Source organism: Gobio gobio, assembly GCF_949357685.1.
Source record: "Gobio gobio genome assembly, chromosome: 7".
NCBI lineage: Eukaryota > Metazoa > Chordata > Actinopteri > Cypriniformes > Gobionidae > Gobio > Gobio gobio.
In genome coordinates, this window is record NC_137103.1 from 53,921,364 (window position 1) to 53,945,615 (window position 24,252).

Below are 24,252 nucleotides of genomic sequence, written 5' to 3' on the forward strand. Positions count from 1 at the left end.
GTTTCAGCCTGCAGTGTGAACGCAGCCTAAGTCTAGCGATTGGTCGTGCCATGGCCAATTTGGTGGTTCTCAAGCTTATTTGGCTTCGCTGAGTGTTAGCTTCCTGCCGAACTGGACAAGTTTCTCTGCTACTTAGAGTGGCCCTAATTTGTTGTCGACTCATGCCAAGCCGGCTCCCACTCCCGTTCAGCCCCAGCAAAAGACGGTATCCATCTAGCCAAACGCCACCCATTTCCCAAGCCCCAGGGAGACCCTAAGCTAGTGCTGGACCCTAACTCGGGCACAAGGAGAAGGCTAATACCGCAGAGGCCGGACCACCCCTAAAGCATCTACAGTGAGGAAAATAAGTATTTGAACACCCTGCAATTTTGCAAATTCTCCCACTTGGAAATCATGGAGGGGTCTGAAATTGTCATCGTAGGTGCATGTCCACTGTGAGAGACAAAATCTAAAAAAAACCCCCCAGAAATCACAATATATGATTTTTTAACTATTTATTTGTATGATACAGCTGCAAATAAGTATTTGAACACCTGTCTATCAGCTAGAATTCTGACCCTCAAAGACCTGTTAGTCTGCCTTAGGGATGAAACGGTATGGAAATTTTTACATCACGATTATAGTGACCCAAAATATCACGGTTATCAATATTATCACGGTTTTCTTCAAATGAGATGAAAGTGTTCAAAAAGAACAGATGCACACATTTAAAACATTTCAACAAGTTTTATATTTGAAAATCAACAAACAACAAATAACTAAAGCAGCTCTATGCACTTTTTTAAGCTAGATTCTATTCTGTGGGATTTCCTTCCTTATAATGGCCATTGTCAAAAGCAACGCATAACGCATAAATAATAATAATTTGGTGTAAATATAATATCTAATATTATCTCTGTAAATATATTCTCAAGCAATATTCTCATCAGTGTCCTATCAGCTATGACGCATTTAAATCTAGCATATTTTGTGTATGAGCCCAAACAGTATCCTAGTGAAATAATGCATATCCATATTTTTATTCATATTTTATTTGATTAAATATTAAAAAATACCTGACACCTAGATGAACACTTTACAGCTGGTTTTGTGACTAAGTTTGTGACTAAGTCAAATGCTATAGAAGTTAGACACGTGTATAATCTTGTAGCCTATGTAACTTTAGAGACGGTCCCTAAATTCATGAATCTCGAACGTAAAGCCAGCATTATGCCAGTCATATCAGAAGACTATAATAAGTTCAACCGCCAAAGAGGCTAGTGTGAGTGGTAGTAATACCAGACGTAGTTTTGGTATTGAGGTCAAAGTCCACTTGCCTTGCGTTCGCAGATGTGAAGTGTTCCCCCTATTACAGCGACTTTATTCTGGCATGTTCTGCAGACAGGGTGACCATCTTCAATTAAGTTTCCCTCAGGACTTTTGTAAAAGCCAAAATATGACCACACCTCAGATTTGGTCCTTTTAGAAGGTTGAACAATCCCCCGAGTGCTGTCACTGCCTTCTGCCATTTCTTCTCATTCAGAAAACAGCTGCGCCTGCACCAGACTGACGCTGACTGGACAGGATTTACCGCGAGTTTTCAAAATCGTGATAATCACGAGCGGTTTTAATGATAATGAATTTTTAAACGATATTACTAACCGTCAGTACATTTTATCGTGGTTTATCGTGAAACCGGTAATCGTTCCATCCCTAGTCTGCCTTTAAAATGTCCACCTCCACTCCATTTATTATCCTAAATTAGATGCACCTGTTTGAGGTGGTTAGCTGCATAAAGACACCTGTCCACCCCATACAATCAGTAAGAATCCAACTACTAACATGGCCAAGACCAAAGAGCTGTCCAAAGACGCTAGAGACAAAATTGTACACCTCCACAAGGCTGGAAAGGGCTACGGGGAAATTGCCAAGCAGCTTGGTGAAAAAAGGTCCACTGTTGGAGCAATCATTAGAAAATGGAAGAAGCTAAACATGACTGTCAATCTCCCTCGGACTGGGGCTCCATGCAAGATCTCACCTCGTGGGGTCTCAAAGATCCTAAGAAAGGTGAGAAATCAGCCCAGAACTACACGGAGGAGCTGGTCAATGACCTGAAAAGAGCTGGGACCACCGTTTCCAAGGTTACTGTTGGTAATACACTAAGACGTCATGGTTTGAAATCATGCATGGCACGGAAGGTTCCCCTGCTTAAACCAGCACATGTCCAGGCCCGTCTTAAGTTTGCCAATGACCATTTGGATGATCCAGAGGAGTCATGGGAGAAAGTCATGTGGTCAGATGAGACCAAAATAGAACTTGTTGGTCATAATTCCACTAAACGTGTTTGGAGGAAGAAGAATGATGAGGACCATCCCAAGAACACCATCCCTACTGTGAAGCATGGGGGTGGCAGCATCATGCTTTGGGGGTGTTTTTCTGCACATGGAACAGGGCGACTGCATGTATTGCGAGATTTTGGGGAACAACCTCCTTCCCTCAGTTAGAGCATTGAAGATGGGTCGAGGCTGGGTCTTCCAACATGACAATGACCCGAAGCACACAGCCAGGATAACCAAGGAGTGGCTCTGTAAGAAGCATATCAAGGTTCTGGTGTGGCCTAGCCCATCTCCAGACCTAAACCCAATAGAGAATCTTTGGAGGGAGCTCAAACTCCATGTTTCTCAGCGACAGGCCAGAAACCTGACTGATCTAGAGAAGATCTGTGTGGAGTACTACGATGACAATTTCAGACTCCTCCATGATTTCTAAGTGGGAGAACTTGCAAAATAGCAGGGTGTTCAAATACTTATTTTCCTCACTGTATGTGTTCACCTCCCACCTGCCATCTGCAGCTCTTCAACCCCTCACTGCCCAGAGCCAGGCTTGGGAAGCCATTCCCAGCATGTGAAATTGGGTTTTAATTATAATCAAACAGGTTTACTTCCTCCAAATCGCTCGCAGACCCCCCCACTTCAGGGCCGTGATTCATACTTTGGTCTCAGACGTCAATACTCATGTCTTATGCTAGCAAAGGCCTTGTGGAGGAAGTCCCCACAGAGTCAGTCTTTTATACCCTTGTCATCAAGCGCCCTCACGCTACGGCCTCACAGGACGGCTTCAGTTCTGCGCTAGTGGCACAGTGCTATTGAATTGCGTTCCCCATAAGCTTCAGAAACTGACGCAATGTGAGTGAACCGTATCGAAAGTGAACTTTCCGGTTACTAGCGTAGGCTTGGTTCCCTGCGATAATGGGAACGAGCATCGAGCAGTTGATGCTGGCGCTCTTCATTTGAAAAATTCTGATGAAAATTGCTTTCAGTGCGACTAAAGGTCCTTTCACACTGGACGCGATTTTGACACGCGGATAATTCGCGCGATGGTTTTATTTTTTGATCAGCTGTTTGTGTAATGTGTGCTTCCACACCGAACGCGAATGTGCTGTGGCGAAAAAAACAATGTTTATTTTTTCCGTTTCGATGTCGATTTTTGTTAACACTCGCAGCGACAGAAAAGGCTTCAACCAATCACATACAAGGAAACAAAGGTGACGAAACGTCCAGTTGATATCATTAGCTATTTAATCAACATTAACCGTTGCCAGCTATGGCATTTCTCACAAGATTACTGCTGTAGTTGTAGTTACAGGTGTACACATGCAGCTGTGTTTGCCCACTGTAGGCTACAGACAACGATAACATAACCTTTTGAGTTAAAACTCGTAGATTTTTTTCTAAACCTAATTGTGTCCGCGACTATGGAAAGTGAATGTGTTTCTGTCAGTACAACTGTGGCACTTAAATGTTTACATTGTGACTTAACTGGAAACAGCTGCACCGGATTGATTGGTTCCTGAAGTGTGTGGTTTGTCTCGTCTCTGGAGGAGCTCCTAAAAATTGTCCCACGGACATTTGAAGTAGCGTTAAGTGCGGAACCGGCCATGATAAAGTTTTAGCTTGTACAAGATTAGCATACTCCCCTTCAGACTCTCTGTTCTTTAAGACTGGGTGCACCCAAAACCTTCTTTTCGGTCTTTTAAATAAAATGAAAAGCTCATCTTCACTGAATGTGAAGTGAATGTTTTGGAATGTCGGAGCACTGAAATGTCACAGACGTTGCGAACTCGCGTCGCGGCTGATGTGAATGGTTTTGATGCGAACTTTTCGCACACAAAATATTAGTTTTTCCACTTCGCTTTTTTCCATGACGCGTCCGTATGAAAGGGCCTTTAAACTGGCAGTCGGCCCCGTCAGAAACTGACGCAATGCTCATTCCCGTTATCTTAGGGAATCAAGGTTGCTGCTAAGAGGACAGACGCCCAATTGCATGCTGCAAAGTTTCGCAAGTGACATCTTCATATAAATGCTGGATTCACTCTGCACGGGACAGAAATATGACAATAAGACAGTAATGCATTAAAGCAATGTAAAGGCAGACTAATAGATAAAAAAAATATTCATAGCGAAATATTTTTTAACCAGTTAACTGTCACCCCCCTTTTTGAAAATATACATGAAGAAGCACTATCCAAACTTAAATGGTTGCAATTCAAGAATGCTTTGGAATATAGATATACGTTTGGTCTCATTTTAAAGAGGACAGCCAGCAGATTATGGCTCAAGTGTAATAACTTCAAAAAATAAATATATATAAAATATATACTTTACAAAATAATTTCTCTAAAATTACTATCAAATCAATGCCAAATATCTAACCAATTTGTGTTCCAAATTTGAAGTTGATATCACAAAAATTTAAGTTCCCATGAGATTTTGTTTAGGCGCTGTACCACAAATAGCCACCAGGTGTCATTCAAATTCCATAGATTTTTTTTAATGCAATCTCCTGTAACAAATGTATATATTTTTGTCCAAATATCATAAAGCAGCTGGCAAATATAGAAACGTGAGACTCAGACCTTTCCGACGATATGTGTTTTGTCAAGATTAGAAAAGGTTTTTATTATAAAGTTTTTAAAATAAACGTTGTAATATGAAACATGACAAAATCCGAAAAATGGCAAAATCCGATTTGCAAACGGTTTTCACAGGATGACTCTTGAGTTTGTAAGCTTTCGAATGATAGTTTGTCAACATTAGATCAGGATAAATATACGATTTAAACATGCAGTGGCAAATGGGCCCACCGGTGGGCCAGTGACAGTTAACGGGTTAAATTCTTGAAATTACAATTATTGGTCAAATTAATGACTTGAAAATAATCTTAAATGTTTTACTGTTCACGTTTATGGTGTAGTCGTCATCTTTGCACTCTTCTTGACCACCCTTAGTCATTTCAGAAGCATTCTCCTCAGTGGTTTGATTCAGGTACTGGACCTGTGGAACATGGTCAGAATCTGTAATCAATACAAAAAACATTAGTGAAAGCTCTCACAATACCACCAGAGAATAATTAGGAAAACCTGGATACATTTTTGAAAAGGCTTTCTTTGCTTTTTATCCAAAGCAAATTATAGTAGGCCTACTGATACTGTGTGGCTGTGTCCCAGTTCAAAGGCTGCATCCTTTGAAGGCCACGTTTGAGTTTCAGCGAGAACCAATGAGGTTTATTCTCGTTAGCTGCTGATTCAGTTCTACTCGGCTGTCATTGAGTCTGGTTTATGCACTTCCATCACTGTCTGGTTTGGTTCAGCTACCAAATCAGCTACTGTCACCGGAGCAGTTTCTTCCCACAGGCCATTTCCCTTTTGAACAGTTAAATATCCCCACCAAGGCATATGCCTGTAAGTGCAATACTCCGACTGTTTAGTTCAATATTTTCTAAACTCAGGAGATTATTTATATTTTATTCATACTACTCAAATACTGTAAATATGTTCATACTCTGTAAATGTTTATTCTGGCTAAACGTAACTGTGACCTTATATCTTTTATACTATTTTCTAGTGGTGTCAACAATAATCGATTCGGCGATGCATCGCAATGCGGGGCATGCACGATTCAGCATCGATGCGGCAAAGTGCCATAATCGATTATGTCACCGTTTATATTTTCTGGCCTTGAGTTGGACAATAAAGTTGTGAAGTTTCAATTACTTCCGGGGTCATAACAACAACAACAATCAAGATGGCTGAGGCGGAGGGAGATGACCGCGATAGACGGGTAATTAAAAACGCACCCAAAGCTTGGAAAGCGGACATCTGGGCACATTTCAGATTCTACGAAGATGATGGGAAACTAGACAAGACTTACACGGTGTGTAAAACCTGCCACACTAAAATCAAGCAGGTTGGCAATACATCTAACTTCACGAACCATGTTGATCGTTCTAAAGTAGAGAGAAGAGAAACATTTCTCATTCAAAGCACTGAAAGCAGTGATTTATGTTTTCTTATATTTTATTTTAATTAATGACATTTATGTCAAAGATACAGGAGAGTGATAATACACACATAGCAGCCAATACAATCTGTTGTTCAATATCTGACTGCTTAAAAATTTGCCTTGTTGTGTGCAGTAGAATTTTGATGCATCGCAATGCATCGTAGAATCTAATTGAATCTAAATCGTTACCTGGTGAATCGTAATCGAATCGAATTGTGAGGCCAGTGCCAATGCACAGCCCTACTATTTTCATATTTTTTATTCTTAGAATTTGTATTACTACGTTCTTGTTGTGTTTGTATTGTATATGTGCACTGGAAGCTTCAGCACCAAGAAAAATTCCTTGTGCACTTGGCAATAAAGCTCTTTTTTAAAACATTTAGTAGTTTTGATCAGGACTGTGGTTGATTAACAGATTTATGCAAAAAAACAAACAAACAAAGATACATTTTTACATTCATCCCGAACTTAACGAAAGGGCAGTGAATCTGAACAATACACAAGGATTAACAAAAGTCTTACAGGATTGGAACAACATGAGATGAGTAATTAATGACAGAATTTTCCTTTTTGGGTGAACTAACCCTTTAAGAAACGTCACTTTTTATGCATATTGATCTGACAATCTTCTTACCGTAATTGTTGGCAGTGCACGTGTATGCAATTACAACTAAAAGCACGATTATTTTAATCTCCATGATGATCAGCTGTCTATTTCTATCGCCAGATGGTTTACTCCAGAATCTTCAGGCACAAGTGAATTACTGAAGTCCGAATCATGAGCCAGTCATTTCACTGAAACGGGTAAACCGGTTGAGCCGAGCCAATGGGTTAATGTCCGAACCAAGTAAAGTTTTAATGCCAACAACACAAAGTCACTTGTTTTATAGCCTTTTAAAGTGAACATGGAAAATATGTGTGTTGTCTGTTCCCCTGAGACTAATAATCATGTATTTTGGGCGTTTCCCAAGACACTAATGTTCGGGAAGGAAAAATAAATGCTTTTCTTGTTGACCTTAAAGCTGATGTTATCCTAAAATATTTTTCATTTGATGCTAGGACCAGAGTGGCCATATATGGAGAATCAGGAGATTTCCTCACTTACAAAAAAAAAAAATCCATCAAGAAGACAATATCAGAGTTTTTATACAGGGGTGTAACATGGCATTTATAGATGAGCATACACTGTCAAAAAAAAAAAAAAGTACAAAATTGTACCTTTTAAGGTAAGGACTATTTTTGTTTATGGCTTCTTTTGATTTGAACAGATTATGTGTTTGCAGACATTGGTGTTGTGATATTCAAAGGATGTGGATTTGAAAATAGATGTATCGTAAGGTAATAATTAATTATTTCTTAGCCGGTAAGTATTTAGTGAAGTGACTGATGCCTATGAGTGTGTTATTTATTACACTGTAACAAAAACCACAAACTCACATAAAAGCTGAGAGTCAAACTGCCCAACTGAAGTAAACACTGATCTCCATAATGGCGACCAAACACTTTCAATAAATCATCAACATCTAAACCTCTGTTAATTCTCAATAAGAGCTTCTATAGACGTCTTTCAGGGTTGGAGCCAAACTCTGCAGGACAGCGGCTCTCTAGGACCAAACTACATCTGCCGACTTTTTGTGACTTTATCTTATTCCCTGTATCCCCTGGAGTTAGATAAGTCCATACATACCATTCTCATCTCCGTGCCATAACTCTGTCTGACGCACCCACCGCTAGCCTAGCTTAGCACAAAGACTGGAGGTTAACAGCTCCAGCTAGCCTAGCTTAGCACAAAGACTGGAGGTTAACGGCTCCAGCTAGCCTAGCTTAGCACAAAGACTGGAGGTTAACGGCTCCAGCTAGCCTACTGCTCAATAACGCCGTTTCACACATACTCCTTCTGCAGTGCGTATGCGGTGCGTGTGGCGGTGCATATACAATGCAGGAGCAGCACGCGCTGTTGTGCTTTCACATATGCTGCGTTTGAACAACGTTTTATTCAATTCATGACTTTATATTTATATAACCTCATTTACATTTAGCTTGCTCACGCGAGTGGCAAAACATTTAAACATAGAATCTAGCCTAAAATCACAAACATTTTCAAATAAAACTTACAACAGGCTAGACAAAAACAGCCGACTCTCGTCTTTTCTTTTGTTTTTAAATCTTTTTTACAAGAAATCCTGCAGGTCATAATGAAATTAGTTTTTCCAACTCCAAGAAAGGACAAATGCTATCCATTATGTCACCTTTTTTTAACTAAATGCCAGGTAAAGGTGTTGTTTTCCTTGCTTTACCCGGGGGAAAAAGCCATGCGTTGACTTTGAAACAGAGTAGACTTTAAATTATATACATCGGTGGTGAAATTACAAAATTTTTCATGGGTTTGACTGCCTTTCCAGTGCACTTTCACGTGTAGAAGGTTGGAAAAACACGGGTTACAGGTTGCCTGGAACGCGGCATAAGACCGACGGAAAATGAAAAGTTGTGCTTTTCTAGGCCGATATGACTAGGAACTATTCTCTCATTCCTGCGTAATAATAAAGGAGCTTTGTGCCGAACCATGAGTGCAGCGGCGCAATAATATTACACAGCGCCTGAAAATAGGCGAACTTCCATCAATATAACCAATGTTAGGGCTGGACATGTAACCGAAAACTGATCAAAACCGAAATTCAGAACCTCTAACCGACGTAATTTTCCCATTGCGGTTATTTAGGTTTTCACGTGACTCCGCCCCATCAGTCACATCAAGTGCAGTTTGCAGGCACACGGAAAAAGGCAGGACTCAGGAGTAGTTATCTTTGTATATAGATGCCCAGAATTACTATGGTAATTGCATGTTTTACACAGTTTATACACGCAAATTAATCACCGTTCTTATATGCGCTGATACATACACACAGACGGCGCGCGCAAGCCCTGAGATCACTTTCACTTGCGTCCTCATGAAGTTTGTCAATTAAATGAGTTTAAAGGCTTGCCAGTTTGAACATTAAAGCGATTGTGCACTTTTCAAGAACAACGTTAAACTTCTCCGTTCAGAGCTCCAGATCACTTTCACTGGCGTCCTCACAAAGCTTTGTCATTTGTATGTGTTTTAAGGCCTGCCGGTTTGAACATTGAAGCGATTTTAGACCATCAGATGTGTATTATGTTGAACTAATGCATGATATATTGTGACACACGAACACTCACAGATGGTAGCGCGCACATCACATGAAGATCGCGGGCAGAAACTCAGTGTCAACACCGTCCTGTGATTTGTGATTTATCACTAAAGTAGCTTAGAAACTCAACCGTTATAGGCATATATTTTAATACCTTTGAAATAAGTACAAACCACAGCTTCATATTTAATAGAAACGGTATGAGTAATTCATACACACAATCACTCTCTCATTAATGCATTCAAATAAATGTAATGTAGTTCTACTGTGCTTATTTATGTGATGTACAACAAGCAGAAATCTGCCCCATAGACAAAAACTGCTGAAAGTGAACCGTTTCCTTCAAGTGTTTTAAAATCACAAAGAAATGCATTTTCATTAGAAAAAAATATCCCACCTTAAATAGTAGAAAATATTTACAGTACAAACCTTATCAGTGAACTATGAGGGCAAAAAAAGGAAAGCAAAAAAAAGAGCAAAATAATCATTCTTTATTCGTAATCGAGGACAATGTTCAATTAATCGAGATTTTTATTTTTGGTCAAATTTTCAGGCGCTGTGTCGATCTTAGTACACGATGTAACTATACACATTACAACATGTAAACAGGAAAATGTTGGCGTTATTTTGTCACTTATTGAGTAGTAGGCTAGCTGGAGCCGTTTACCTCCAGTCTTTGTGCTAAGCTAGGCTAGCTGGAGCCGTTTACCTCCAGTCTTTGTGCTAAGCTAAGGACAAAAAATGTCCCCAACTGAACTGCAATTTTGAATCCCATGGCCATTTAACTATAAAATGATGCAATCTTTGTTAGGCTAATAGGCTTTATTCTGTTGGCAAGGCTTCAAAATTACATTGTTTACTTTTTTTTTACCAGATGGTGTCATTTAATCATGTTTGTCCTATAAAGCAAATACTATATTATGCAGCCAATTGACTGTTCGCAAAGACCCGCCCCCTTTAGTTACTGTTGCTATGTCCTACAATCCATGGGGCTCTCTCTCTCTCTCTCTCACACACACACACACACACACACACACACACACACACACACACACACACACACACACGTTCTCACGTAGCAAAGAGGACACTGACACCGACAGACAGGACAGAGCAAGTTACTTTTGGTAAAAAACAAAGTCTAAACTTTGAAATTGTCATTTTTTTTAAAGAAATTTAAACAATAAATACCGTTTTGTGGCTCTTTAATGTGTCGTCATCGCTGTAGCGCCTCGTGAACCGATCATCTCTTCCTTGTAGTTCATTGATAAGCATGAAATAAACATGAATGAACACTAAAAGAAATGTTGTTTCAACCGCGGAAAGACGTCAGTACACACCGTTTTTCCAAGTTCAAGTCCACGTTAATCTACTAACTCTCCTGACTGCTTTGTCAGACAAAATGGCAGATTCGGCGATGTGATTGGTCAGATGGCCTGTCAATCAAACTCGCGGCGAAGGGTGAATTGGATAAATTATGCAGCTATAACTGTATGTGTGTGTGTTGGTATGGATGTCAGAGTGTGGTTTGTACATGTGTAATAAAAATAATTGTGTGCTTGTGATATTTGAGAGTGAAATCCAACTGTACTGCAAATCATAAATCCAAGAACTGTGTGCCAGTGGAGCTTTGCTGGCATCTAATGGGGAAAATCTGGTACTGCATCCAAACAAAATCTGACTGAAAGCTCATTTTTTGAGATATCAACCTCAAACTTGTTTCGAGTTATGGCTTTGATTTGCCAGCAGTTTTTGAGTTCAACATGTTTTATTAAATATATTTTTTAAATAATGTTTTTTACTTTAACAAAAATCGGCGAAGGGTCTGTGCTCCAAAGCTTCAATTTATTGACCTTTTTTAAATTGATGCAAAAGGGTTACATTTTAACTTAGATTTAGTTAAAAAAAACTGCGTATGATTCATTTTCTAAATACCCCACAGCATTAGACACATATCAAACAAATAATTGTTCTCGTTCAGATTTAAACACCTTTTATTCTCAATCATAACAGGCAAAAGGGAACACAAAACTTGCATTATCTACTGCTCATGTGTCCCTCACAACAATTTATTAACTATTTTCATGGTTTTGAAGATAAAAATAGATAATATTAGACGATATTACCAGTTTTTAAAATCACATCATTGCCAACTGCAGGGTATATCATAATCGATAAACATAAAAATATTAGTATTTGTTCTCTTGTAAGGCTGGGAAAGTATGTTCCTTACATATTTCCTCAGGGCAGAGGCAAGTTTGAGCAAGAAGTGCTCAGAGATAAACTGAACAAACAAGCACGGTCAGTTTTATTATGAACAGTGTGTTGATCAGAGGAGCTCAGATCGTGCCTTATGAAAACAGATATATTTACCAGCGAGTTTTATGAGTATCATCACTGTAACACACGGCCTACACACTTTAAAATCAGCATAATATTTGATAATTTCCTCATACAGATGAACCAAACTTAAGTTAAATACTCAAGGGTGAACATTTAAGTACATGTTATTTACTTTATCTGAGAACTGAGGCATCATCACATATGCCGACTCAATTATCAACTCTCATGGTTCAGTTATTAGCCTATAATAGTGAAGATTGTGTCAGGTTACTCACATATCTTCAAAGTCTGAGAACTGCTGTTGTGTTTGGCTGCCCTTCACATCAGTGCTCTCATGTGAGGAATGTCTATCCCAGATAGAGAACCAGATGCTGAAACAAAAAGATTTGGCCTCCCCAAATTGAAAAGCTTCCCATACCCACATACAGTGTCTCTAAATACACAATTTTTGTGCCATTTTACAGGAAACCCTTTGAAGTTACATAAAACACTGCTAAAAGTGATAAACATTTAAGTATGTGTTGTCTGAGCTGTAATAACCCCCCCAAAAAAGAGGTCATTTTTGATTTTTGTGTAACTCAGGCCCTGTGTGCTCTAGCACCCTGCAGACAGTTTGGGCTGTTTCCACCAGATGGCAGCAAACACTGGAAAAAATAATTTTGTCTGGATCATGTATGCAAGATTTATTCACATGAATGGGAGGGCACCCCCCCATACCAATATACAGTGGTATAAATGCAATATCCCAGTGTCATTGAATTCTTTTTTCCAGTGTTTGCTGACATATGCTGGAAACAGCCCAAACTGTCTGCAGGGTGCTAGAGCACAAAGGGGCTGAGTTACACACTTTCGGAAATTAATTTATAACCAAAAAAAAAAAAACCAGCCTATTTTGTTTGTCGTTTTTTTGCATATTTTATATATTTATTAAATCACACAACATATGCTATAATATTTATCACATTCAGAACGTGATACTTAAAAATGTTTTAAGTAATTTCAGGGTTTTCTGTAAAAAAGACGACCACAACCTAACGCTTTTGTCTCAGTTTCTGTAAATCCACTTTGGGTTCAGAGTATTTATTTTTTCTCACATTGATTCCCCACATGTCTAGTACAAATATGTGGTTTTGTTTAATTAATACAGTGTATAATTTTTTCTTGATTTACACCGAAAGAATGGAAGTGAAATGTGACAACATGCCCCATAGGTGGGGTACATTGTAACATGACCAAATGACAGCTTAAAATGTTACCTGATATAATCAAAAAAATATATACAAGACTAACTAAAAAAATTTGTCAATAAAATACAATTATTAACTTTTTAAAATAAAATAATGGCATTTTTTAATCATTAAAAATATACAGATTTTTTAGTTTGACAACAAACACATCGCTAAATACAGCTATACAGCATAGTTCAAAACATAATTATAATGAATAATTTCTGAACATTGACTCTCATTATTCACCGTTTTCTCATTGTTTCTCTAAATAATTCATAAAAGTATAGAATATAATAGCATAGTTCTAATAGGAGCTCATTGTAACGCAGTGTTACAACACACCCCACCTGTGCAAATGAATTTAAACCGCGAAATTACAAAAAAAGGGAATATTACTCCATTCAGATTCATCTTGCATAGGCTACATGATACAGAGAAAATTATTTTCCACCGGAATTTTCTGGAATCTATAGAAAGAGCCCAAGCTGTCTGATGATGCCGTCAACCTAAAAATATTGTGACCTGACATTGTGCTTAATACAGTATGCCTCTCTTTTTCTTCATTCTTTTAACCATGAACTATTTCCTGGCAAACATGATGGATATGATACAAGACACATGGAGGATTATGTCTGGAATCTGCAGCATTTTTCCTGTTATTGAGTGAGTTTTCTGACCCACGCCACTAACATTTTGGTGTTTGGACATTGTCTTTTAAGTATCATGGCCTAATATAGATATAAATACATAAACATTCAAAGTACTTCTTTGTTAGTGACACAGACATGCGCTGGTTGCCCGACTGTGAGAATATAAACCCTGTAATGCACACACCGTCCGGCAGATGGCGCCGGAGGAACGGGTAATAAATGGTTGCTGCGCGACAAGGACGCCAAACAGTCCGTGCTGCGCATGCGCTGATACTGACCAACGCTGAAACTTTTTGGGAAATAAAAATAACGCTCACATCATTACCACACTTGGGATAATTGGAGAAACGCGTAACGTTAGTTGTTGTTTTTTTTTACCCTTAAAAAGGCATTTCTATGGCTGGTAAAAAGAAAGAGATTAGTTTACAGGTTTGTAGTTCGAAACATCAGCTTTAAACTATAAATGAGGTGTTGTTTGTGCGACTGACTGTAGTTTTCTAGTTTATTTAACATTACTTTGTGTCTCAAATGAAAAATGCCTGACAACTCTTGAAAACTTTAAATTCAGATAAACATCAATAATGACGATCAGTGGAGTGATGTTCTGGCAACGAAAGGGTTAATAGGTGAGTGAAAAATCTATATATCTATCTATCTTCTGTCCGTCTATCTATCTCTCTATCTGTATGTCTATATCTATCTGTCTATCTATCTGTATGTCTGTCTATCAATCTGTATGTCTATCTATCTGTCTATCTATCTGTATGTCTGTCTGTCTGTCTGTCTGTCTGTCTGTCTGTCTGTCTATCTATCTATCTATCTATCTATCTATCTATCTATCTATCTATCTATCTATCTATCTATCTATCTATCTATCTATCTATCTATCTATCTATATATCTATCTATCTGTATGTATGTCTGTCTGTCTATCTATCTATCTATCTGTATGTCTGTCTATCAATCTGTATGTCTATCTATCTATCTGTATGTATGTCTGTCTGTCTTTCTATCTGTCTATCTATCTGTATGTATGTCTGTCTATCTATCTGTCTGTCTATATATCCGTTTGTCTATCTATCTATCTATCTATCTGTCTGTCTATCTATCTATCTGTATGTCTGTCTATCTATCTGTTTGTCTATCTATCTGTCTATCTATCTGTCTGTCTGTCTATCTATCTGTTTGTCTATCTATCTGTCTGTCTATCTATCTATCTATCTATCTATCTATCTATCTATCTATCTATCTGTCTGTATGTCTGTCTGTCTGTCTGTCTGTCTATCTATCTATCTATCTGTCTGTCTATCTATCTGTCTATCTATCTATCTGTCTGTGTATCTATCTGTCTATCTATCTGTATGTCTAACTATCTGTCTGTCTGTCTATCTATCTATCTATCTATCTATCTGTCTGTCTGTCTGTCTGTCTGTCTGTCTGTCTGTCTGTCTGTCTGTCTGTCTGTCTGTCTGTCTGTCTGTCTGTCTGTCTGTCTGTCTGTCTGTCTGTCTGTCTGTCTGTCTGTCTATCTATCTATCTATCTATCTATCTATCTGTCTGTCTGTATGTCTGTCTATCACTTAAAATATTGCTATAATTGAATTACCAAACATAAGCATTTATATAATTGATTTAAGAAAAGATGCAAAAGCACACAATCAATACTTTTGACAAAAAGTAAAGTTAGTTGGGTTTGAAATATGAACATTACATTACTTCTGTTCACTTCACACACACTTTAGGGCCTCTGTTTTACTGTTTTCTGTCTCATTGCTGTCAGTCGGTCGGTCTGTCAGGGTTCTTGACAGAGTTGCATCTTTAAGTGGCGTTTGAGTTTTCAGTGTTGCAGTAGTTGTTGTGATCTGGTGTTTTGTGTGTGTGTCAGTGGTTGATGTGTACCAGCAGTGGTGCGGACCCTGCCGCGCCGTCGTCAGTCTCTTTAGAAAGATCAAGAATGAGCTGGGAGACGAGCTGCTGCATTTTGCCACGGTAAGATAAGCTGCTCTGAAGATTAGATGGCCCACAAACAATCATTCTAAATGTCGACATTTCTGTCACACTGTCTTATCATCCCTGCAGGCTGAGGCTGATGGGATTGAAGCTCTGGAGAAGTACAGAGGAAAGTGTGAGCCCACCTTTCTGTTTTATGCGGTGGGTCTGAAACTGTACATCTGTCTCAGTGTTTCCAAATCCTTGCAAATTCTTACTGCTCTTAAAATGAAGTTAACATGACCAAATAATGACATGGATGGATGGATAGATGCAAGCAGACACATGCAAGCGAAGTTTCATCCCAAAATAAATGAAAGAACACCATGTTATTGTGCATATTTACAAAGATTCTGCTTTTAGGACCAGAGTTTTTTCTCATTAATTTAATCTTATTTAATTCAGCAAATTATACCATAAATCTCATTACTGTAATGTGATACAACTAACAATATATAAATATATATATAAATATATATACATACAACCCCAAATCAGAAAAAGTTGGGACAGTATGGAAAACGCAAATGAAAAAAAGAAGAAGTGATTTCTACATTTACTTTGACTTGTATTTCATTGCAGACAATATGAACACAAAATATTTCATGTTTTGTCTGGTCAACTTCATGTCATTTGTAAATATGCATCCTTTCCTGTCATTCAGACCTGCAACACATTTCAAAAAAAGTTTGGACAGGAGCAATTTAGGGCTAGTAATGAGGTAAAATGGTTAAATAATGATGTGATTTGAAACAGGTGATGTCAACAGGTGATTGTAATTATGATTTTGGTACAAAAGCAGCATCCAAGAAAGGTCTAATCCTTTAGGAGCAAAGATGGGCCGAGGATCGCCAGTTTGCCAACAAATACGTGAGAAAATTATTGAAATGTTTAAAAACAATGTTCCTCAAAGAAAGATAGGAAGAGATTTGGATATTTCACATTCAACAGTGCATAACATAATTAAAAGATTCAAGGAATCTGGAGGAATTTCAGTGCGTAAAGGACAAGGGCGCAAACCTAAGCTGAACAACCGTGATCTCCGATCCCTCAGGCGGCACTGCATCAAGAATCGTCATTCATCTAGAAGCGATATCACCACATGGGCTCAGGACTACTTTGGCAAACCTTTGTCAAGTACCACAATACGTAGTTACATCCACAAATGCCAGTTAAAACTGTACTGTGCCAAAAGGAAGCCCTATGTTAACAGTGTCCAGAAGCGCCGTCGACTTCTCTGGGCTCGAGGCATCTGGGATGGACCATCACACAGTGGAAACCTGTACTGTGGTCAGATGAATCAGTATTTGAGGTATTTTTTTGGGAGGAATGGACGCCGTGTGCTCCGGACCAAAGAAGAAAAGGATCATCCAGACTGTTACCAGCAACAAGTCCAAAAGCCAGGGTCTGTCTTGGTATGGGGTTGTGTCAGTGCCCTTGGCAAAGGTAACTTGCACTTCTGTGAAGGCACCATTAATGCTGAAAAGTACATAGAGATTTTGGAGCATAATATGCTGCCTTCAAGAAGACATCTTTTTCAGGGACGTCCATGCATATTTCAACAAGACAATGCAAAACCACATTCTGCACATATTACAAAGTCCCGGCTGCGGAGGAAGAGGGTTCGGGTACTTGACTGGCCTGCCTCAGTCCCGACCTGTCTCCAATAGAGAATGTGTGGCAACAAAGACCCCGTACTGTTGCCCACCTTAAGACTTGTTTGCAGGAAGAATGGGACAAAATTACACCTGAAACACTTCATCACTTGGTGTCTTCAGTCCCGAAACGTCTTTTAAGTGTTGTGAAAAGGAATGGCAACATTACAAAGTGGTAAATGCTTTACTGTCCCAACTTTTTTTTAAATGTGTTGCAGGTCTGAATGACAGGAAAGGATGCATATTTACAAATGACATGAAGTTGACCAGACAAAACATGAAATATTTTGTGTTCATATTGTCTGCAATGAAATACAAGTCAAAGTACATTTAGAAATCACTTCTTTTTTTTTGGCGTTTTCCATTCTGTCCCAACTTTTTCTGATTTGGGGTTGTAAATATATATACTTAAACTGTAAAGGATTTATGTACAGTATCATGGAGGTATTAGCTGCACTGCCTTTAATTTATGCTGATATAAATAAAAAATACTGCAGTGCAGTAAAGAGAGTCAAAACATCCAGATGCATAACAAAAACTAGCATTTTGGAGGAAATTGTGCTTAAAGGGATAATTCACCCCAAAAAATAATGACAAAATTCTGTCATTAATTCCTCACAAGACTTTCATTCATCTTTGGATCACAAATGAAGATCTTTTTGATGAAATCTGAGAGCTTTCTGTCCCTCCATTGACAGCTACGCAACTACCACTGATGCTTCAAAAAGTTCATAAAGAGATTGTAAAACTAATTCAAATGAATTGAGTGGATTTAGTCCAAATTTTCTGAAGAGACTCGATTGCTTTATATGATGAACAGATTTAATTTAGGCTTTTATTCATATTTAAACACTGATCAGCGAACATAGACAGAAGCTCAACCGAGCATGCTTGACTTGAGAGAACAAACCTTGCTGAAGCTCAAACGTGATGCGTAACACAAGAATGAACCTCATTGGTTCTCGCACGTCAGGCGAACATGCTTGAGCTTCTGTTTACCACAACTGATGAGTGATTTGATGAATGTTTCAATGTGAATAAAAGACTACATTCAAACTGTTCATGATATAAAGCGATCGAGTCTCTTCAGAAAAATTGGACTAAACCGCTCAATTCATATGGATTCGTTTTATGATCTTGATTAACTTTTTGAAGCGTCAAAGTGTAGCTGTCAAAGGAGGGACATGAGGGTAAGAAATTAATGACAGAATTGTTTAAAATTTTGGGTAAACTAATACTTTATTCATCATGAAAATAATGAACCTAAAGCCTAAAACAGGCTTAAATTTCACATATTTGATGTTGTGAAAGTGCCATGGACATGTTCCTGTGAGATGCACTCAAATATCATGTTTTTAGGGTGGGCAGCTCGTGTCAGTCCTGCGGGGGCCGAACGCTCCTCTCCTGCAGAGGATGATACAGGAAGAGCTGAGCAAAGAGAAGAGCGTCCTACAACACGGGGCAGAACGCAGTGAGGTGAGCTACTTCACACACACATGCTGTCATTACTGTGTCAATTACATTCAAGAATCCAGGTGGAAAAAAAGAATTGGGATGGAACGATGGAAATGTAGTCCAGTATGAGGTGTAATAAAAATGCATTCATATTATGCATATTATATAATAAGGCTTGTAGGAAAAAACACATTTTAATTCAAGTAAAAAACAAAAAATATATATATACACCCTAGGATTGTTGTGGTAAGTGCACAGGAAAGCACATCATCAACATGTAACCATTTAAAAAAAAAGTGTCCCGAAAGAGATGACATTTGGGTTTCATGTGACACTCCAGGTGAAAGACGAAGGGTTAACTGAAGAAGAGATGAATGATGACACTGAGGATCACCCACATGATGAAGATGTGACTGGTAATGATCTTTCCTTCATTGTGCTTATTTGTAGTTTGTTCTGTTTGCTGAATTTCCCTGCGCTGGTTTTGTGTTTTTAGTTCCTGCTAATAAGTCTTACACAGTGGCAATAATAAAGCCGGATGTGGTGGCACACGGCAAAGCAGAGGAGATTATTATGAAGGTAAGGCTGAAATATGTTACATTTTTGCAGTAAAATATGGCCAGTGTTATATATTTTGTTCAGTTGAGTACTTACAATATCCCAAATGTTTCCAACTATTTGTAAATCGTGAGAAATTGCTATTTTAACCGAGGAACCGGGACGTGTGAGGGCGTCGCCTGTCGATGACATCATATCTACGTTCCCCTCGGTTTCGCCTCAAACTTGGCGTCATCAAACTAAGCCTTTGTTTTGAATAGGCGACCTCTAGCGAATGGAAAATTTACATTAAGGGACAGTAATTAATTAATGGCCATCATGTTGTTCCAAACCTGTATTTTTTTTTTTTGTAACAATATTATAACAGAATTTTTATATTTCTTTAAATGGATAGTTCAACCTAAATGTTAAGTCATCATTTACTCACCCTGGTGTTGTTGTAATGCCGTATGACCTTCTTTCTTTTATGGACCACAAAAGGAGAAATTTAAAGGAACACGCCACTGTTTTTCCAGCTCCCCTAGAGTTTAACAGTTGAGCTTTGCCGTTTTCAAATCCATTCAGCCGATCTCCGGGTCTGGCGGTAGCACTTGTAGCATAGCTTAGCATAGATCATTGAATCTGATTAGACCGTTAGCATCTCACTCAAAAAATTACCAAAGAGTTTCGATATTTTTCCTATTTAAAACTCGACTCTTCTGTATACATTGTGTACTAATGGTGCGTTCACACCAGATGCAAATGAAGCGTTACGCGCGAGTGATTTACATGTTAAGTCAATGCAAAGACGCGAGTAGACATTCTGCGGCGCGAATTGAGCGTTTCGGGCAAAAATCTGAACTTTGGCGGATATTCGCTCCACGTTAACCAATCAGGAGCTTGCTCTAGTAGTGACAACATTGAGGACAAAATCATATGTGGATACCCGGAGCTGTCCGATACATCTTCATACTTTATAGAAACAGGAATAAAAAGGATCTTGCTTGGAAGAAAGTGAGTGAGGAGGTCAGACAATCTGGTAAGTTGTAAAAAAACGCTCTTTACTCAATTTGAGCTATACATCGGGTGATATCAGGGTGATTGGGACACTTTTTGCCATTGAGATGACTTGGAAAAAGTGTCCCAATCACCCTGAATTCACCCTATTGAGACTACAAATTAGCTAATCACGGAAAATTGAGCTTATTCGCCGTATTTTAAAACAATCCATGTCAGCCATTTCACAACAAGACGAGCCGGCTGGCAGAAGCCCCTCCCATGACGCGAAGTCACGTCTGTTGTGAAGTGATGGTCACGCGAGAATGAAACTCAAAATGTTCAAGCGTCCAACTACGCGTGAATAGTGTGATTTATTCACGCAAGTCGCGTCTGGTGTGAACGCACACTAAGACCGGCGTAAAATTAAAAGTTGTGATTTTCTAGGCTGATATGGCTAGGAACTATACTCTCATTCCTGCGTAATAATCTTTATAATCTTAATAAGAGCTTTGAGCCGTACCATGAGTGCAGCGGTGCAATGATATTACACAGCACCTGAAAATAGTCCCCAGAATGCTCTCTGTGCAAGCAGGTTGTCACATTGGTTATGTTGACGGAAGTTAGCTTATTTTCAGCCGCTGCGTAAATCATTGCTAATCAGATTCAATGATCTATGCCAGGGGTCTCCAAACTCGGTCCTGGAGCGCCGCCATCCTGCAGAGTTTAGCTCAAACCCCAAATAAAAACACCTGAAGCTGTGTTTAATTGGGGTTGGAGCTTAGCTCTGCAGGACAGCGGCCCTCCAGGACTGAGTTTGGAGACCCCTGATCTATGCTAAGCTATGCTAAAAGTGCTACTGCCAGACTTGGGGATTGGCTGAATGGATTTGAAAATGGTGAAACTCTAGGGGAGCTGGAAAATGAGCCTATTTTCAAAAAAAGTGGTGTGTTCCTTTAAAAAAAATGTCCCGTTCACACTCGTCCATAATGGCAGTGAATAGTGATTAGCATCAAGCTTTAAAAAAAGACGCATATATTCCAAGTGTTCTGGGGTTTATGATAGGGTTTGGTGAAAAACAAACTAAAATATAATGTATTTAACGGAAATCCTGCAGTTTACTCCAACTCACTCAGAAAAACACACGTTGTGAGAAATGAAGATGAATAAAAACGCAAAATGAAATACAAACTATGTACCTTCTTCTCTGAGGTGAAAATATTATTTGTGATCATCGACACAAGAAGTCATTGCATTCACATCTGTCAACTGTCACTCACACAGTTGTGGAGATTTTTAACTCAGTGAAGAAAGTACACAGATATTGGGGATTTCTAGGAGTTGTATTACATGTCGCGTTTTTATTCATCTTGATTTCTCACAATTTGTGTGTTTTTCTGGGCGAGTTGAAGTGAACTGCGGCGCTTATAGAGTCTCACGTTCACACAGTCGAGCATAGAAGAACAAAGTCAGGATTTTCATTAAATAAAGCATTACATTTAAACTTTTTTTTCACTAAACCCCATCTCAAACCCCCAGAACACTTGGAATATACGACATGTGTTTCATGGGTTCGTTCTGTGATACATTTGCATCTTTTTTAAAGCTTGATGCTGGTCGCTATTCACCGCCACTATATGGACAAGCGCAAGCCGGACATTTTTTAAAAACTCCTTTTTTGGTCCATAAAAGCAAACAGTATACAGCATTACAACAACGCCAAGGTGAATAAATGATGACTTCTTTTTCATCCCTTTAAATTGCTTATATTGATGCGATAATATCCCTTTTCTACACAGATAAAAACATATTCCTGAATACATATGATATGATTTTGTTTCTAGATTCAGGATGCAGGTTTTGTGGTTTTAGCCCACGAGGAGAGAACACTGAGTGAAGCAGAAGCTGAAGACTTCTATAGACACAAAGCAGCCGAGGTAAATGAAGGGACATCAGTTAAAGTCTAAAAATAGCATGCGTTTTAATATTTTGGCTGATGGTGTGTAATGGCAGAATGTCCAGTGTGTCATGTAAAGCGTGTGTGTGCTTGCGTGCTCTTCCAGCCTTACTTTCAGGAACTCATCCAATTTATGTCGAGCGGCCCGTCGCATGTCCTGGTCATTTCTAAGATGGAGGGCTGTGAGGACGTCATCCCAGCCTGGCGGGAATTCATCGGTCCGCCGGATATCGAGGAGGCCAGGACGCAGCAGCCAGAGAGGTACCTCATTCCCAGGAAGACAAATATATAGACTGACACATGAACATAAGCCGCCCCTCGGACGATTTCATTAGGACAATGCAAAGAAAAATCTCATTCAAAAATAGGAATTTATATACATATACTGAATTTAATTGATGCTGATTTAAATAATACAAATTAAAAAAATCAGCAGAATGAGTGAAAGAATGAATGAAGAGTCCACACAGAATGAATTTCATTATGATGATGAGAATTATATTTTTATGACAATATGGGAGAAATTAAATCATTAAGAATAATGTTAGAATGCAAGAATCTAGATCCTTATTGCTGACTAAAACTATTATAGATTGTTTCCATGAATTGAAATAAAACTGAAATAAGATTAAATGTGTCAACTAACTGAAATAAAACACGTTTAAGTTAAAGTAATAAAATGAAATGTAAATAAAACTGAAAAAAGCACATGCAATTACTCAAATTAAAAGTGAAATGAAAATATACATGTGAAAAAACATGAATTCAGAATATTAATACATACATAATGCACTAATGATGCATAATAACGCTGATTAAAAAGAAGTTCGATTTTTTTGTGTGCTAAAACTATCTCAAAACCCGCAAACTATCAATACTTGCAAAAAGTGTCAACATTTATTGGCAATGTTTCGGTCTCATGACCTCCATCAGCCATACGAGACTGAAACGTTGGCAATACATTTTTGATAATTTATTGAAAGTTTGCGGGATTTCCTTTGACTTTTGAGATAGTTTGGTCTTCTTTCCTTCCAACGCACCTATCTATAAAAAAATTGTCTGTTAAACATACAGGATGCACGCGCAGTTAGGTTGCAGAATACCAGGGAGAGATAGCGTTTACGCATAGAAAATTACATGGATATACAATACAAAATCGTAAGATTATAGATTATTCATAGATGACTAATTATAGATAATTAGATGTTATTTTCAAAATGTTGTCCGCATATTACAATAGTTTGTCACCCAGCGATAGGGCTGTGCGTGACAACCGCACCACAGTGGCTCAGTAGTGCTGTTTTACGTGAATATTATGCCACGAGTGAAGCACAAACATTTATTTACAAAAATAATAGGTTCGCAATAATGTTACATCGCAGCCATGGAAACATATGATATTCATGCCAAACCAAAGAGAGCTTTGTGAGTTGAGCTAAATTAACTTTGAGATCTGGTCACCCGATTTTCCACGAATTTAACTATAGGCTTACTCCATTTTATTCTCCTGGACATGAAATCTCGTATTTATTTTCCCAAATCTTAATTTATGTCTCTCAGGGGATTATACACATTGATTCCTTTCTTTTGCTTTTAATTAGGAGTATATATCCCATCATTTACTGTGGTAAAGTAGAAAACGGTGTAGGACAGATCGCTTCAAATTCTATTTAACACAGTTTGTGCTTGTTATTCGACTTAAGGTGCGTCAAGTTTTATGTGTATAGCGCATTTCACACACGCCGGAGATTTTTAGTGTCGCTTTCTCTCGCAGCGCATAATCAAATAAAGCCTAAAGTTCTTGACCCTGTGGAAGATATTTTCGTTCTTGACACCTTTTACTACAATTATTAATTTTGGTACATCAGGAGAAAACGAAGATATAATAAAAGAGATGCTCTCTTTCCTGCTGTAGCCTACATCCCTTTCCGCACAAAGTGGCATATGAGCAC

At 38.5% G+C, this 24,252-nt stretch overlaps 1 protein-coding gene across 1 annotated transcript in view; it reads left to right on the forward strand.

Annotated features, from left to right (window-relative positions):
- LOC307128784 (thioredoxin domain-containing protein 6) overlaps positions 1-24,252 on the forward strand; it is a gene marked incomplete at its 5' end in the record, with an annotated part of 43,617 nt that overhangs the window by 969 nt on the left and 18,396 nt on the right. Inside the window, 8 exons of the mRNA XM_079820726.1 lie at positions 14,281-14,338; positions 15,597-15,700; positions 15,791-15,862; positions 18,715-18,831; positions 19,151-19,226; positions 19,307-19,389; positions 22,188-22,280; positions 22,407-22,561. Coding sequence (XP_079676852.1) covers positions 14,281-14,338; positions 15,597-15,700; positions 15,791-15,862; positions 18,715-18,831; positions 19,151-19,226; positions 19,307-19,389; positions 22,188-22,280; positions 22,407-22,561 — 758 coding nt within the window. The remainder of the gene's footprint in view (positions 1-14,280; positions 14,339-15,596; positions 15,701-15,790; positions 15,863-18,714; positions 18,832-19,150; positions 19,227-19,306; positions 19,390-22,187; positions 22,281-22,406; positions 22,562-24,252) is intronic.